At 36.1% G+C, this 13,917-nt stretch overlaps 1 protein-coding gene across 2 annotated transcripts in view; it reads right to left on the bottom strand.

Moving 5' to 3' along the window:
• The window catches only part of sepsecs (Sep (O-phosphoserine) tRNA:Sec (selenocysteine) tRNA synthase), a 55,096-nt gene that overhangs the window by 11,256 nt on the left and 29,923 nt on the right, over positions 1-13,917 (bottom strand). For both annotated transcript variants that reach the window (XM_028801743.2, XM_051928634.1), the window contains exons 6-10: positions 12,470-12,623; positions 11,039-11,141; positions 6,569-6,698; positions 2,537-2,628; positions 1,278-1,371 (exon numbers count right to left, since the gene is read on the bottom strand). In XM_028801743.2, the coding sequence (XP_028657576.2) occupies positions 1,278-1,371; positions 2,537-2,628; positions 6,569-6,698; positions 11,039-11,141; positions 12,470-12,623 (573 nt within the window). The remainder of the gene's footprint in view (positions 1-1,277; positions 1,372-2,536; positions 2,629-6,568; positions 6,699-11,038; positions 11,142-12,469; positions 12,624-13,917) is intronic.

Below are 13,917 nucleotides of genomic sequence, written 5' to 3'. Positions count from 1 at the left end.
TTTGTAAAAACAATTTGATTATGACCTTATGAATTTAATATCTGCATAATTGTAAAAAGTGAATCAACACAGTCAAACATTCTCTGCTGGATGAATTTGGTCATTTTTAAGGTTTTTGTTTCACTGTTCAGCTGTTTCACTTAACAAAGAAAATGTCTGAGGCAAAATGAAAACATGCCACGATTGTGGAAAAATATAACTTTATCTTTTAAGCAATGGGGACTGAATGTCATTTCTGGTGGAAATAAAGCAATGATGATGGCTCCCAAAATATGCCCAATAAGGCTAATGACTCCTCTTAATAGAGAGTCTTCTGTGGCTTTGAGTAGAGCAGAAAAACATGATCCAGTGTGTTGGTAGGCTGCCTATTGTGCTGTGTCAGCATCAGTTCCAGCAATCCAAGAGAAACGTAAAAGATCCTCCTGCTTGTCTTTTGCTCTTAATGCAAAAAAGGTTTGTGTTAACAAAAAATAGCACTGGGGTCCCTCCATTTTGTCTCCACCAGTTTTGGAGTCAAAAGAAGATGACATTATTTTATTGAAAGCAATGCCTTTTATATTCACCTAGGAGCACAGTGTAACATACAGTATCAGACACACGTAGTAAATCTTATATGATTGGCAACACATTCAGTCTCATCAATTACAATATAATGCCTTGCACTAGATAAAGTGGTTTATCTCTTAATGCAGGAAGTGCCCAAGGTGGCTCATTAAATGGGAGTAACAGGATGTTAAATAAAGGTAACACAGGGTGTTCATTTAAGTAGATCCTTGAAATACAGTCATCTAAAAATGTATTTGCAGGTTAAGTCTTTGGCTCTTCACACATTAAGGCTGAAACTAACAGTTAATTATACTGAACAAAGTTATTGCTTTGGCTTAAAGGTAAAACAGTGCAAGAGTACACAGACAATATAACAGAAACATTGTGCACATTGTATGAAGAAGTTCTGGAATTATGCAGTCATTCCTCCAGCGTTAAGTAAAGGTAGTTATACGGTTTTGCTATTTTCTATTTCTTTTCTTGTTAAAATTATCTTTTGACAGACTTAAACTCAGGATAACTATATTGTGAAAATTATTATATTATTTTTTATACAGCCAATTATACAACTAAGTAAATAGTATGCCTTCAGTTCTTTATTTAGAAGAGGAAAGAACATTTTACAGATAGGTACCGCATACAGGGATTTATTTATTTTATTTCCATAACTAAACAACATATGGACCATCGAATCATTCTGTTTTTTAAGAAATGAACATATGTGAACTTACCCAAAGATATTGGATTGTGAGTTGTCTTCAACAGTCGTTCCCCATGAGCTTCAGCTAATGTTTTCAATTCTTCTGCTAGATAGGTATATGTATCCTATGAAGAATATAAACAATACAAACCAATCTGATCTACAGTCCATTTTCAATTTAATAATTGTATCCCTCTGAGCAACTATATGATAACTTAAATTTAGCTCAAAATTGAAATGTGTTAATAGTGAGGTTAACCCTTCAGAATTAAGTTATTCATTTTAAAAGTCTGTATTTTATTGAAACAGTCTAGTTCCATATAAGCTAGTGAAGCTTTCTGAGTCTTCTTCAATTTTGCATCAAGTTTTTCCCTTTCACTAATTTATTGTATTTAACATCCACAAAATAAACTTAAAATATACATATGCCATTATTTAAATTTGATCTGATTTAGACATGTGCAATGTGTGACAAAATAATTCACACTCTAGCTAGTTTCATATTTTTGTCAGTTAATACTGTTAGAAACTTTTGAGGTATGTTACTACATTTCTCACTGGAAAAGCCTAAACCTGGGTTATGGAATGGACACTCCATTCAGTTGTTGAAGTGCAGATCCAGGAAAAGCAATATGTATTCCGTCCTGACCATGGAATGGTGGACCAGCTGTTGGTCCTTGCACATAAATTTAAAGGGGTCATTGAAGTTTGCCAATCCTTGCCACACGTGCTTGATGAACTTAGAATTGAAAGGCACCCTGACATCTTTTTTTTTTACAAGAGTGAACCACTCCACCTAATTTGTTTTTTTTTTTTTTAAGATATTGGATTTGGTGTTAGAATTCAGGCCATCCACTGAATTTGTAGTCCTATTAAGAGGCTTCAAACCTCACATAGGGAATGATGGTGATACCGAGAGGGGTGAGATTGGAAGGAACAGCCTGCCTGATTTGAATTTGAGTGGTGTATTGTTTTTGAATTTCTGTGCTAGTCATCAACTGCCCCTAATGAACATCATGTTTGAAAGCAAGATTTCTAATAGGTGTACATGGTATGACAGAACCATGTCTTATCTGATTTGAGATGTGATAGAACAATTATATATTACCAGATTTTGATTTAGCACCCTCAAATCTATATAGAATATGTAAGAAATCTGACAGGAAAATGTGTTTTGCAAACCAGTGTAATGATAATATTCACTGCAAAACAGCTTTAAAATTAAACAATATTTCATAATCTTTGGGGTTTACTGAATAAGATATTTGTTTATTTAAGTTTTGGAATCACCTTTCGTTCTTGTAGAAGCTTCCTGTAACCTTTTGAACCCATAGACAGTAAAGTAATAAGCACATCTAGGGATGGAGAAGCTGATGCTCTGCCTAAATAAAACAAGACATGCATTTATAACCTGGGTGACCTTTTAAATTATCACATACATTTAATTGGTGCAAATTAATGTATTGAAGTCAATGAAACATACAAATTGCAAACAGTTTTGATCAGGGAACACATTTTGATTAAATATTAAGAATTTAAGAAATGTTAGTGTTATAAGTTATTTAACGTAACGATTTCAAACCCACTTAATAATAATAATAATAATAATAATAATAATAATAGTTCATTACATTTATATAGCGCTTTTCTCAGTACTCAAAGCGCTATCCACACAGGGAGGAACCGGGAAGCAAACCCCCAATCTTCCACAGTTTCCTTACTGCAAAGCAGCAGCACTACCACTGCGCCACCTGTGAGGACTAATCCTGTGGGAGTTATGTTAGCACCACTGAACACGGGCAAGAAACTTCCTTAGATATGGCACCAGTTTATCACAAGTCCTACATATGCACATTGACACTCAATAGGTCCAATTTGGAATCACCAGTTAAGTTAAACAGCACATCTTTAGGAGTGTGGGGGGAAAACCAGAGTATTCAGAGGAAAACCCACACAGACACAGAACTGAAACTCACACAGGGACATGGAACACCTACTGTATGCAAGACAAGGTTTTTGATTCTATATCTACACTCTATTGACATATTCAATTTATATAGATTAAAAATTTTAAAAAATCAACGTAAAATTAGTAACTATATATAATTATATATATATATATATATATATATATATATATATACAGTGGTGTGAAAAACTATTTGCCCCCTTCCTGATTTCCGTGAGTGGCAGCCTTTTCAGCAGCTCCGTGTATGACTGTATATGTATCTATCTATCTATCTATCTATTCTTTTGCATGTTTGTCACACAAAATGTTTCTGATCATCAAACACATTTAACCATTAGTCAAATATAACACAAGTAAACACAAAATGCAGTTTTTAAATGATGGTTTTTATTATTTAGGGAGAAAAAAAATCCAAACCTACATGGCCCTGTGTGAAAAAGTAATTGCCCTCTTGTTAAAAAATAACCTAACTGTGGTGTATCACACCTGAGTTCAATTTCCGTAGCCACCCCCAGGCCTGATTACTGCCACACCTGTTTCAATCAAGAAATCACTTAAATAGGAGCTGCCTGACACAGAGAAGTAGACCAAAAGCACCTCAAAAGCTAGACATCATGCCAAGATCCAAAGAAATTCAGGAACAAATGAGAACAGAAGTAATTGAGATCTATCAGTCTGGTAAAGGTTATAAAGCCATTTCTAAAGCTTTGGGACTCCAGCGAACCACAGTGAGAGCCATTATCCACAAATGGCAAAAACATGGAACAGTGGTGAACCTTCCCAGGAGTGGCCGGCCGACCAAAATTACCCCAAGAGCGCAGAGACGACTCATCCGAGAGGTCACAAAAGACCCCAGGACAACGTCTAAAGAACTGCAGGCCTCACTTGCCTCAATTAAGGTCAGTGTTCACGACTCCACCATAAGAAAGAGACTGGGCAAAAACGGCCTGCATGGCAGATTTCCAAGACGCAAACCACTGTTAAGCAAAAAGAACATTAGGGCTCGTCTCAATTTTGCTAAGAAACATCTCAATGATTGCCAAGACTTTTGGGAAAATACCTTGTGGACTGATGAGTCAAAAGTTGAACTTTTTGGAAGGCAAATGTCCCGTTACATCTGGCGTAAAAGGAACACAGCATTTCAGAAAAAGAACATCATACCAACAGTAAAATATGGTGGTGGTAGTGTGATGGTCTGGGGTTGTTTTGCTGCTTCAGGACCTGGAAGGCTTGCTGTGATAGAAGGAACCATGAATTCTACTGTCTACCAAAAAATCCTGAAGGAGAATGTCCGGCCATCTGTTCGTCAACTCAAGCTGAAGCGATCTTGGGTGCTGCAATAGGACAATGACCCAAAACACACCAGCAAATCCACCTCTGAATGGCTGAAGAAAAACAAAATGAAGACTTTGGAGTGGCCTAGTCAAAGTCCTGACCTGAATCCAATTGAGATGCTATGGCATGACCTTAAAAAGGCGGTTCATGCTAGAAAACCCTCAAATAAAGCTGAATTACAACAATTTTGCAAAGATGAGTGGGCCAAAATTCCTCCAGAGCGCTGTAAAAGACTCTTTGCAAGTTATCGCAAACGCTTGATTGCAGTTATTGCTGCTAAGGGTGGCCCAACCAGTTATTAGGTTCAGGGGGCAATTACTTTTTCACACAGGGCCAGGTAGGTTTGGATTTTTTTTTCTCCCTAAATAATAAAAACCACCATTTACAAACTGCATTTTGTGTTTACTTGTGTTATATTTGACTAATGGTTAAATGTGTTTGATGATCAGAAACATTTTGTGTGACAAACATGCAAAAGAATAAGAAATCAGGAAGGGGGCAAATAGTTTTTCACACCACTGTATATATATACATACATACATACATACATACATACATACATATATATATACATATATATATATATATATACATATATATATATATATATATATATATACACATATATATATATATATATATCTATCTATATATATATATCTTATATAAGAAATGTGTACTAACATATCACTTTTTCTATCAACGTCTATTGTCTATGTACCTGCTTTCAAGGCAAAATATGTCTCGGGCAGTTAGGAATATCATTAACCAGAATGGGATATCATTTTCATGAATTGCATATGCAAGCACTGCTTTTTTGCATGATGCATTAGCCAGCTCCAAACACTCTTTAATACAACAAATTTGGCCACTGTCCCTGCTCAGCAGCTTTGGCACAATTTTAAAGGCAGTTCACCATCTCAGATTTCTGTGGGAAAAATAGGTGTGTCACTCCTACAAGATGAGCTTGCCAAGATGCTGTCTGCTGGCAAGCTAGTTAATCATGTATCTTAATCATTCATATAAGCAATGCAAAATTTACTGCACTCCAGTTTCACCAGTCTTAAAGAAGTGCTGCCTTTTTGGGGCTGCTTAGCTTCCTTTTATAAGTAAATGTGGAACTTTTGATGAGAGAGGATTTTCCTTATTTAGATAAAAGAATGAATCCAGTTAGCTGAATGAGATTTTCAGAACAAAGGAGGACAAAATAACAGAAAGAGGGGACCAGACCACATAAAGTAAAAGCAGCAAAATAATAATCCACTAGTTCCACATAACTAGATTTTAGATTCCATTTGCCCTTTTTAACCAGTTCCCTGAGGATAAGGTCCAAAGGTTGTTCACTTTTGATTTTACAATGTAGGTAATTACGAATTCAGTTTTGGGAATAATGATACCAAATCTCTGTTTTCAAAACACATAGACTTTTTCAATGAAGATGTTGTTATACTATAGACAATCACCACAATGATTAGTTTTTAGCTGCTAAAAAAAAAATTAGAAGCTAATTGGTTTCAAATTTTCCATATATGGTAACATTTGTTTATCGAGCTGATTTAAGTTTTTTATAAACAAACTAGGAATAACTAGTCAAATATTTATGTGCATAATAATTTTAATATAATAACTAAAATATCACAGGATAGTTCACCTTTTAAAACTAAATGGTGAGCACTGAATGTCCTGATTTTGTAATTTATTTAAAATCAATTATACCCATTAAGTAACATTTGTTTTCATTATGTATAACAATAACTAAACTTTTACAATGTCCTCACTTTATTTTCTATTTTAAATGTACCCTAATTTGATGCATTTGATTCATGGGTCACCAATCTAAACTGTAACAAAAAACATTTTAAAGACAGTTTTTGTTTTCAGTATACTAACTACCTAAAACTAGAGAAAAAAGATCTTTTATTCTAAAAATAAAAACTAATAAATGGTACTGAATGTATCGATTCACAGTCTTAATTAAAAAAATAAATAATCATTTTACGATAAGTTTATGAACTTACCTGGATACATCCGGCTGATTTCCTGTACGAAAGACTCATTAAAACCCGCAATAATGGCACCTCCAACTGGGACCATAAAGTTTTTATCCAGGCTTTGAACAAAAGCATCTATTCTTCCAATACGTGCACCCTAATGTAAAAACAAACATGAAAAATTAATAGGATTATTTCAGGATAATGACTAAATGTAATGTAAGGTAAGCCGAATCAAGTGATGTCGGGCATTCTGGTTTTTGATTGTACATTTAGACCACTATAGCTAAATGCTTCATGAAACTTACAAAGACCAAACAAAGGGATTCGGTGTGAAGCTCTTAAATCTACAGCATACTGCAAAATTATTTTAAAAACCATGAAGTTTTTCTTCAATATTCATTTGTATGACAAATATATATGCTCAAGAAGAAAAAAATAAAACAATATTTTCCATTACATTTTTCAAGTCAAAAAACACTATCATTGGCCACAGACCACTGGCCATGCAATGAAACGGAAAGTAAGCAGGAATGAGAAAACATTTGAGAAGGTTCACAGTTAAGAAACTGAAGCTACATAAAACTGCTTAGACATTACCTATAAAATGACACATGCCTAAACTCATTATCATTGCACGCAAGATATTTATGTGTTGAACCAATAATCAACAACCACTTTTATTCAAAAAGAGCCACTTTAAGGTCCATCTAGAGCCACATGAGTCACTGTTGTATTTGCAGGCTTAAGAAACACTACTGCTAGACTGAAATCATGGAAGGATTAGAGTACAGTACTGCAAACTTTCAGTTCGATGAAACACTGAAGTACAGTACAAGAAAACATTGACCTTTCAGCAGAGCAATGGGAACAAAGAAACAATAGTACACACACGAGTTAAAAGACATCTGTTTAACATGTTAATTATGAAAGTCTTAAAGCAGCAATTGCAGTAAAAGTGGTTCCAACAAATACTGGTAATATTCATGAAATATTGGTGAACACTTATGAAAGCAATCCATTTCATCTTTTGACTTAAGATATCAGCTGCTAACCAATTTTGTCTTTAACATTTAAAATACAAGTTGCAATTTGAAAAAAAGGTGTGGAGGAAGATTGCTATGTATAATTTGTAACTTAGAAACCAAAGATTAGGGTTTGAATACTTTCATATGGCACTATAAGCTGCTAATGATTATTAAAGGATGTTCTGTGGGAAAGAATGCAATAGTGTGAACTGTCAAAACAATATTGTTTTAAATGGCATTTTATTTGTTCATGTAGGTTGTGCTGTTGCTCTTCTCAATTAAGGTATACCAGATGAGTTTTCTGACTCCCACCAATTTTAGTTGCCTTTTATGACGCACAATAACTAATACGGTGTCACTAGGGAAAAAAGCAAGTTTAAAAATAAACGGATGGATGGATGTTCTCTTTATAATCTAAGATGCTGTATGCAATCTATTTTGATACAGAGTACCAGTGCATCTTTTAACACACTTCCAGCCTCCAAAGACCAGCATTTTTTCACCATAAAGAGCGTAGTTATAGAAATAGTCACAAAATTTACTTTGAAAGAATAAGGACATCAGTTTAAAACTAATCATTATGAACATATAGAAAGTGACTGCCAATTTGCCTTTGAATAAAGGTAAAAAAAAAAAAAAAAAAAAACTTCATGACCAGGAAAAAATGTTTCAGAGGCAAACTATTTCAGCCTATAATGCATATATTATGAGATTTTTGAGACTCTGATGACCCCCCAACTGTGCTGTGCACTGAAACTCTGTTAATGCAGGCAGGGATTGGTTGTCCACTGCTGGTGCACCTGAAAGTTTGCAGGCTCACTGAATAATGCATCTGTCGACCAATGGATGATGTTGTATGCTGTGTGTGTTTAAGTGACAAGCCTTGTTGGAATAAATGATTTGAGAATAGAGCTGATTTTTCCGGAAACCTGAATTCACCTCCTTCTCTCTTGTGCAAGTACTGTATGTGATCCACACATCACAAGTGGTACCAGAAGTGGGGTAGGTGGTTTACCCTGGTGAATGACAATGACCTGCTTCAGTGGCTAAACAGGAAGACAGATTTGAATTTCCAGCCTACTAAGTGGTTTATCAGCCTGCAAACTTCAATACAGCTGTCCTCTCGCGTCTGACAGAACCTGGCTTAGACTGTGGCTTTGTTAACACCAGTGTCAACAAAGCTGGTGGGGGTGGGTGTGAGATTTTTGAGACACCGACAATTCCCCAAATGCACTGTGTGCTGAAATTCTGTTAATTCAGGCAAGGACTAGTTGTCCACTGCCGGTGCAACTGCTAGTTCGCAGGCTCACTGCATAACGTGTCTGTCGTCCAATGGATGATGCAGGGAACACGTAAAACCTGCCACTGACCTGGCTTTGCGCTCACTTTCTGTCTTCTCTCTTGTGCAGGAAGGCCTTTTGTTCTTTTGATCCGAGAAGGAAACTAATGCTGTGACAGTTAAGTGACAGCTCCCTTTGGAATAAATATTTTGAGGTTGTTCCTGTCTTCACAATAAAGCTGATTTTTCAGGAAACCTAGACTCACCTCCTTCTCTGTTGTGCACGTCTGTGACCCACACATCACAATATTAATTTAATACTTGCTTAGGAATAGTATTGTCTGTGGAATAGGAAAATAAAGGCTAACATTTGAAAGAGATGCATTGGTTTTTTTTTTTTTGTAACTATGCACAGCTTGATATCATTAAGATCATTTAATAAAGATTTCTCAAATTAGGAGCTCAAAATAAGGTTGGATATATTGTGCCAACTGAGTGGATTAGGTTTTTTATTTTATCAGCCTTTGTTTTTTCAACATTCCTAAAGTTTATAATATTACAGAAAGATTGTTCACCAGTGCACAATCAAATCCATCAAGGAGAATACAGATTAGATTAAAGTGCAAATGCAGCCTATCTAATTCAGTAGCATTCATTACAGTAAAATTCAATTCTAATCTGACAAAGGGTAAGTATTTTTAAATATTTCTTATCTGTAGTAGTTAAGAACTCATCATCTAGGAAAGAAAGGCAACTGTTCAGGCTATCCTGGCAGAAGCTTCTGTGACAATAACTTATTTATGTTTCATTGAAGAACAATGTTTAAGGTAGAATTGAAACAAATAAATTAGGGAAAGACATCTTCATAAAAACACTCCTGAAAAGGCAAAGATGGATCTTCTCGTTATCTCAGCTTGTCTATCTATTCAGCATCCACCTCTGTTCAGCCTGCTTCATTATCACTAACACTTGTCAAGTCGGTACACAGCCTTGGGGTGGTGACTGACGACCAGCTATTCTTCAAGGACAATACTGCTACAGTCTCTCAGTCTTGCAGACAGTATCTGACGGTATGCAACACAATTCTGGTGCAGGCAGCTGGATTACTGAAACTCTCTGCTGGCAGGAGCACCGGCATGTGTCACCAAGGCACTGCAGTTGATTCAAAATGTAATGGCATGTCTAGTGTTCAAACAGCAGGAGTGGACATTGTCACTACACTGGCTTACTATAGTGGCACATATTAAGTTTAAATCCTTGATGCTTGCTTACAGAGTAGTCAATAGGTCTGTACCTATACATATGGAGATACTAGTTAGGTCCTATGCTCCTTCTCATTCACTGAGATCTGCTGATTAATTGCATCTGGTGATGCCACCTCCCTGGACTGATGTTGTTTGATTGTTGACCTCTTTTGAAAGTCACTTTGGATAAAAGTGTCTAATAAGCAAATAAATTAAGATGTACATGTAAAATCTTTCTCTAGAACACAATACAGCAAGAATATGTCAAGAGCTCTACAGAATAGGATACAATATTTTGGTTAACATAACATTCTCAAATCTGCTTGATGTAATTCTGGGTCAGGGATGTTTAGACATTACTCCAGCAGCACTGGAAAGATGTAGGAAAAAAAAAAACAGGATTAGGCACAAGTGAATTGCTGGGCAGACTCAATGATAATGTCCCACTTATACAAAGTCAATTAAGAATCACCACTTCACCTAACACGCATCTCTTTGGAATGTAGAAGGAAAACCAGAGTATCTGCAAAAGAGCTCAGTCGAACATAGACAGACCGACCAAATTATAAATAGTTCACCATATCTAAAGCCAATCAAGTACTTCAGGAAGATCCTAGATTTATATAAGAAAGCTTTCCCTCATCTTCAATAAATTATGCAAAAGGGCCTTCCTTGCAACATGAATAAGCCCAGAATGAAGACTGCCACTTTTCCTCATGTATAAGTCCAGGCAGTAACAGGTTCTTTACAATGATTAGGGAAAGCTATCCTAACAATAAATTAAACCACAGCTGATAAGTTAGGGCATGTATATGTATTTAATCTTACAAATCTCAGCTTCCCACAAAATGAAATGAAAAAGATATTGTACCATGTTTCTTTAAATGTTGACTGCATGCAACTTATGTATATGTACCAAGAAAATGCCTTAAAATTTAAGTCATACCTGCTGGATAAGATGCATGCACTTTGAAGACTGAACTCCATAGGCATTGTTGACTATGTGGGGAATACCATATTTGTCACATATCATGGCCAATTCTTCCAGTCTAGCAAATGTGAAAAAAAAAACAAAGTCTAAGTGATGTATCTTTTCAACTTTGCGATAACACAAAACAGTAAAGAAAATAAAGTTAGTGCAAAATATACAAGTACAAAAATAAGCAATAATATAAAATGATTTCTTTGGTTTTAGTGTTGGATTAAAACTGGATCCTTAAGGTAGCAGTACTAACCGCAGTGTCACCTTGACAAACACGTTTGTTAATTCCAAGATTTACTACTTTAACTTGTTATCTCTAATTGCTTTCAACTCTTCCATGACACTACCATTAATTCTATATGTTGTCTGGTAATGACATTTAAGAATTATATGCTTTCATTTCTTGCAGACAAAATTCTAGTGAATTATTTTATGTTTGTAGTTTTTGACTATAACTACAACATGAGATAATATTGTGATGAAATTGAGGCTTATGTAGATATATCAATAACAGTTATCAACAAAGTTATGATGAAAAGCCTGAAGTGAGAATAACTTTTATTATTATATTAAGAATTTGTAAAAAAAAAAACAGTTTTCACAGCAGAGGGAGCTCTTAGCACCTTTAAACACCAGACTCCTACTTTAAACTTGAGCACGAGTGTACGACAAGGAATAAGACAGATCAGAAATTTCTTTTCTGTAGTGGTGACAACTACGTAATTACTCTGGCAGTAAAATTCATTTTTTGCCAGTTCGTTATATATAGGACCAGTTTTAAAAAAAAAAACTACTCAAGCCTATATCAGAATAAATCTAAATGTAAAAAGGATATTAAACAAAGCCTCATAAAAAAACCCTAATAAATAGTGCAAACAGTCCAGTAGAAAACCATTAAAACCTAGTTTCTACAAAATTGACAGCATACTTTAATAGTACCTATTATGTCATATTTGGCTGCAATTATTATTTACCTTAATCACATAACATATATGCGCAATACTATTCAATGTATTCCCCTGATTTAAAAATCACAGGTTAATGCTGTCGCAATTTCAGGCAACAGTAGACAAAAGGTTATAGATTAATCAAGCCTCATAACTGACATTAAATGTTCAAGTACTGTATCTGACACATACAATTGATGTTAATTGCTAAATTGACACAATTTAACAATTAATATCTCATCATGTGTAGAGTTAAATATAAAAATTTATTAAAAATTATAAAAAAACATTTTATTATGCTGGCTACAGTGATGTGAACAAATAGATGGCACACAAAGTTTTTTTCTGCTCTGTTAGTGCTATTACATAATCTCGGACTCTAAAGGTGCATGTTACTGTATAGGATACCACTTTCCTCTCAGTCCCACTAATCAATTCTGCTACAAACCTGTCTGGAACTCTTGGAGCAAAACAAGAGGTGGTAGAATGAACACAGAGAATGTTTTCAGGCCCAAGTTCTTTAATTTTGCTTTCTATACTCTGTACGTCAGTACGTAATTCATCTCCTTCCAGTAAGTTCTCTATCACCACTGGCTCAAATCCTGTCAAAAATAAAATGCAAAATAACATTATACTGTTTATAAGTTTACTGCTTACATTTATATTGGCTCTTTGTGATGACTATTCTAGCATTTTCAGTAACAATGTGGAAGGTTTGATGTTCTTATTTACAGTAAAAAAATTAGAAGCCAATTACATATTAGTTTATGTATTTTTGTATAGCACTTTTCACTGAAGGCAGACACACAGCTGTTACCCTCTTCTTAAGTCATTAATATTTACTTCCATTCACATGTTCTTTCATTCACTTATAACATTAGCCACTCAGACACTATATATACAGTTAGGTCCATAAATATTTGGACAGAGACAACTTTTTTCTAATTTTGGTTCTGTACATTACCACAATAATTTTAAATGAAACAACTCAGATGCAGTTGAAGTGCAGATTTTCAGCTTGAATTCAGTGGGGTGAACAAAACGATTGCATAAAAATGTGAGGCAACTAAAGCATTTTTTTAACACAATCCCTTCATTTCAGGGGCTCAAAAGTAATTGGACAATTGACTCAAAGGCAATTTCATGGGCAGGTGTGGGCAAGTCCGTCATTATGTCATTATGAATTAAGCAGATAAAAGGCTTGGAGTTGACTTGAGGTGTGGTGCTTGCATGTGGAAGATTTTGCTGTGAACAGGCAACATGCGGTCAAAGGAGCTCTCCATGCAGGTGAAAGAAGCCATCCTTCCATCCATCCATCCATCCTCTTCCGCTTATCCGAGGTCGGGTCTCGGGGGCAGCAGCTTGAGCAGAGATGCCCAGACTTCCCTCTCCCCAGCCACTTCTTCTAGCTCTTCCGGGAGAATCCCGAGGCGTTCCCAGGCCAGCCGGGAGACATAGTCCCTCCAGCGTGTCCTGGGTCTTCCCCGGGGCCTCCTCCCGGTTGGATGTGCCCGGAACACCTCACCAGGGAGGCGTCCAGGAGGAATCCTGATCAGATGCCCGAGCCACCTCATCTGACTCCTCTCGATGTGGAGGAGCAGCGGCTCTACTCTGAGCCCCTCCCGGATGACTGAGCTTCTCACCCTATCTTTAAGGGAAAGCCCAGACACCCTGCGGAGGAAACTCATTTCAGCCGCTTATATTCGCAATCTCGTTCTTTCGGTCACTACCCATAGCTCATGACCATAGGTGAGGGTAGGAACACAGATCGACTGGTAAATTGACAGCTTTGCCTTACGGCTCAGCTCCTTTTTCACCACGACAGACCGATGCAGAGCCCGCATCACTGCGGATGCCGCACCGATCCGCCTGTCGATCTCACGCTCCATTCTTCCC

This window comes from Erpetoichthys calabaricus, chromosome 5 (genome assembly GCF_900747795.2).
Source record: "Erpetoichthys calabaricus chromosome 5, fErpCal1.3, whole genome shotgun sequence".
NCBI classification, from domain to species: Eukaryota; Metazoa; Chordata; class Cladistia; order Polypteriformes; family Polypteridae; genus Erpetoichthys; species Erpetoichthys calabaricus.
Note: the sequence above shows the minus strand (reverse complement) of the source record. Positions and strands in the feature narration are given on the sequence as shown.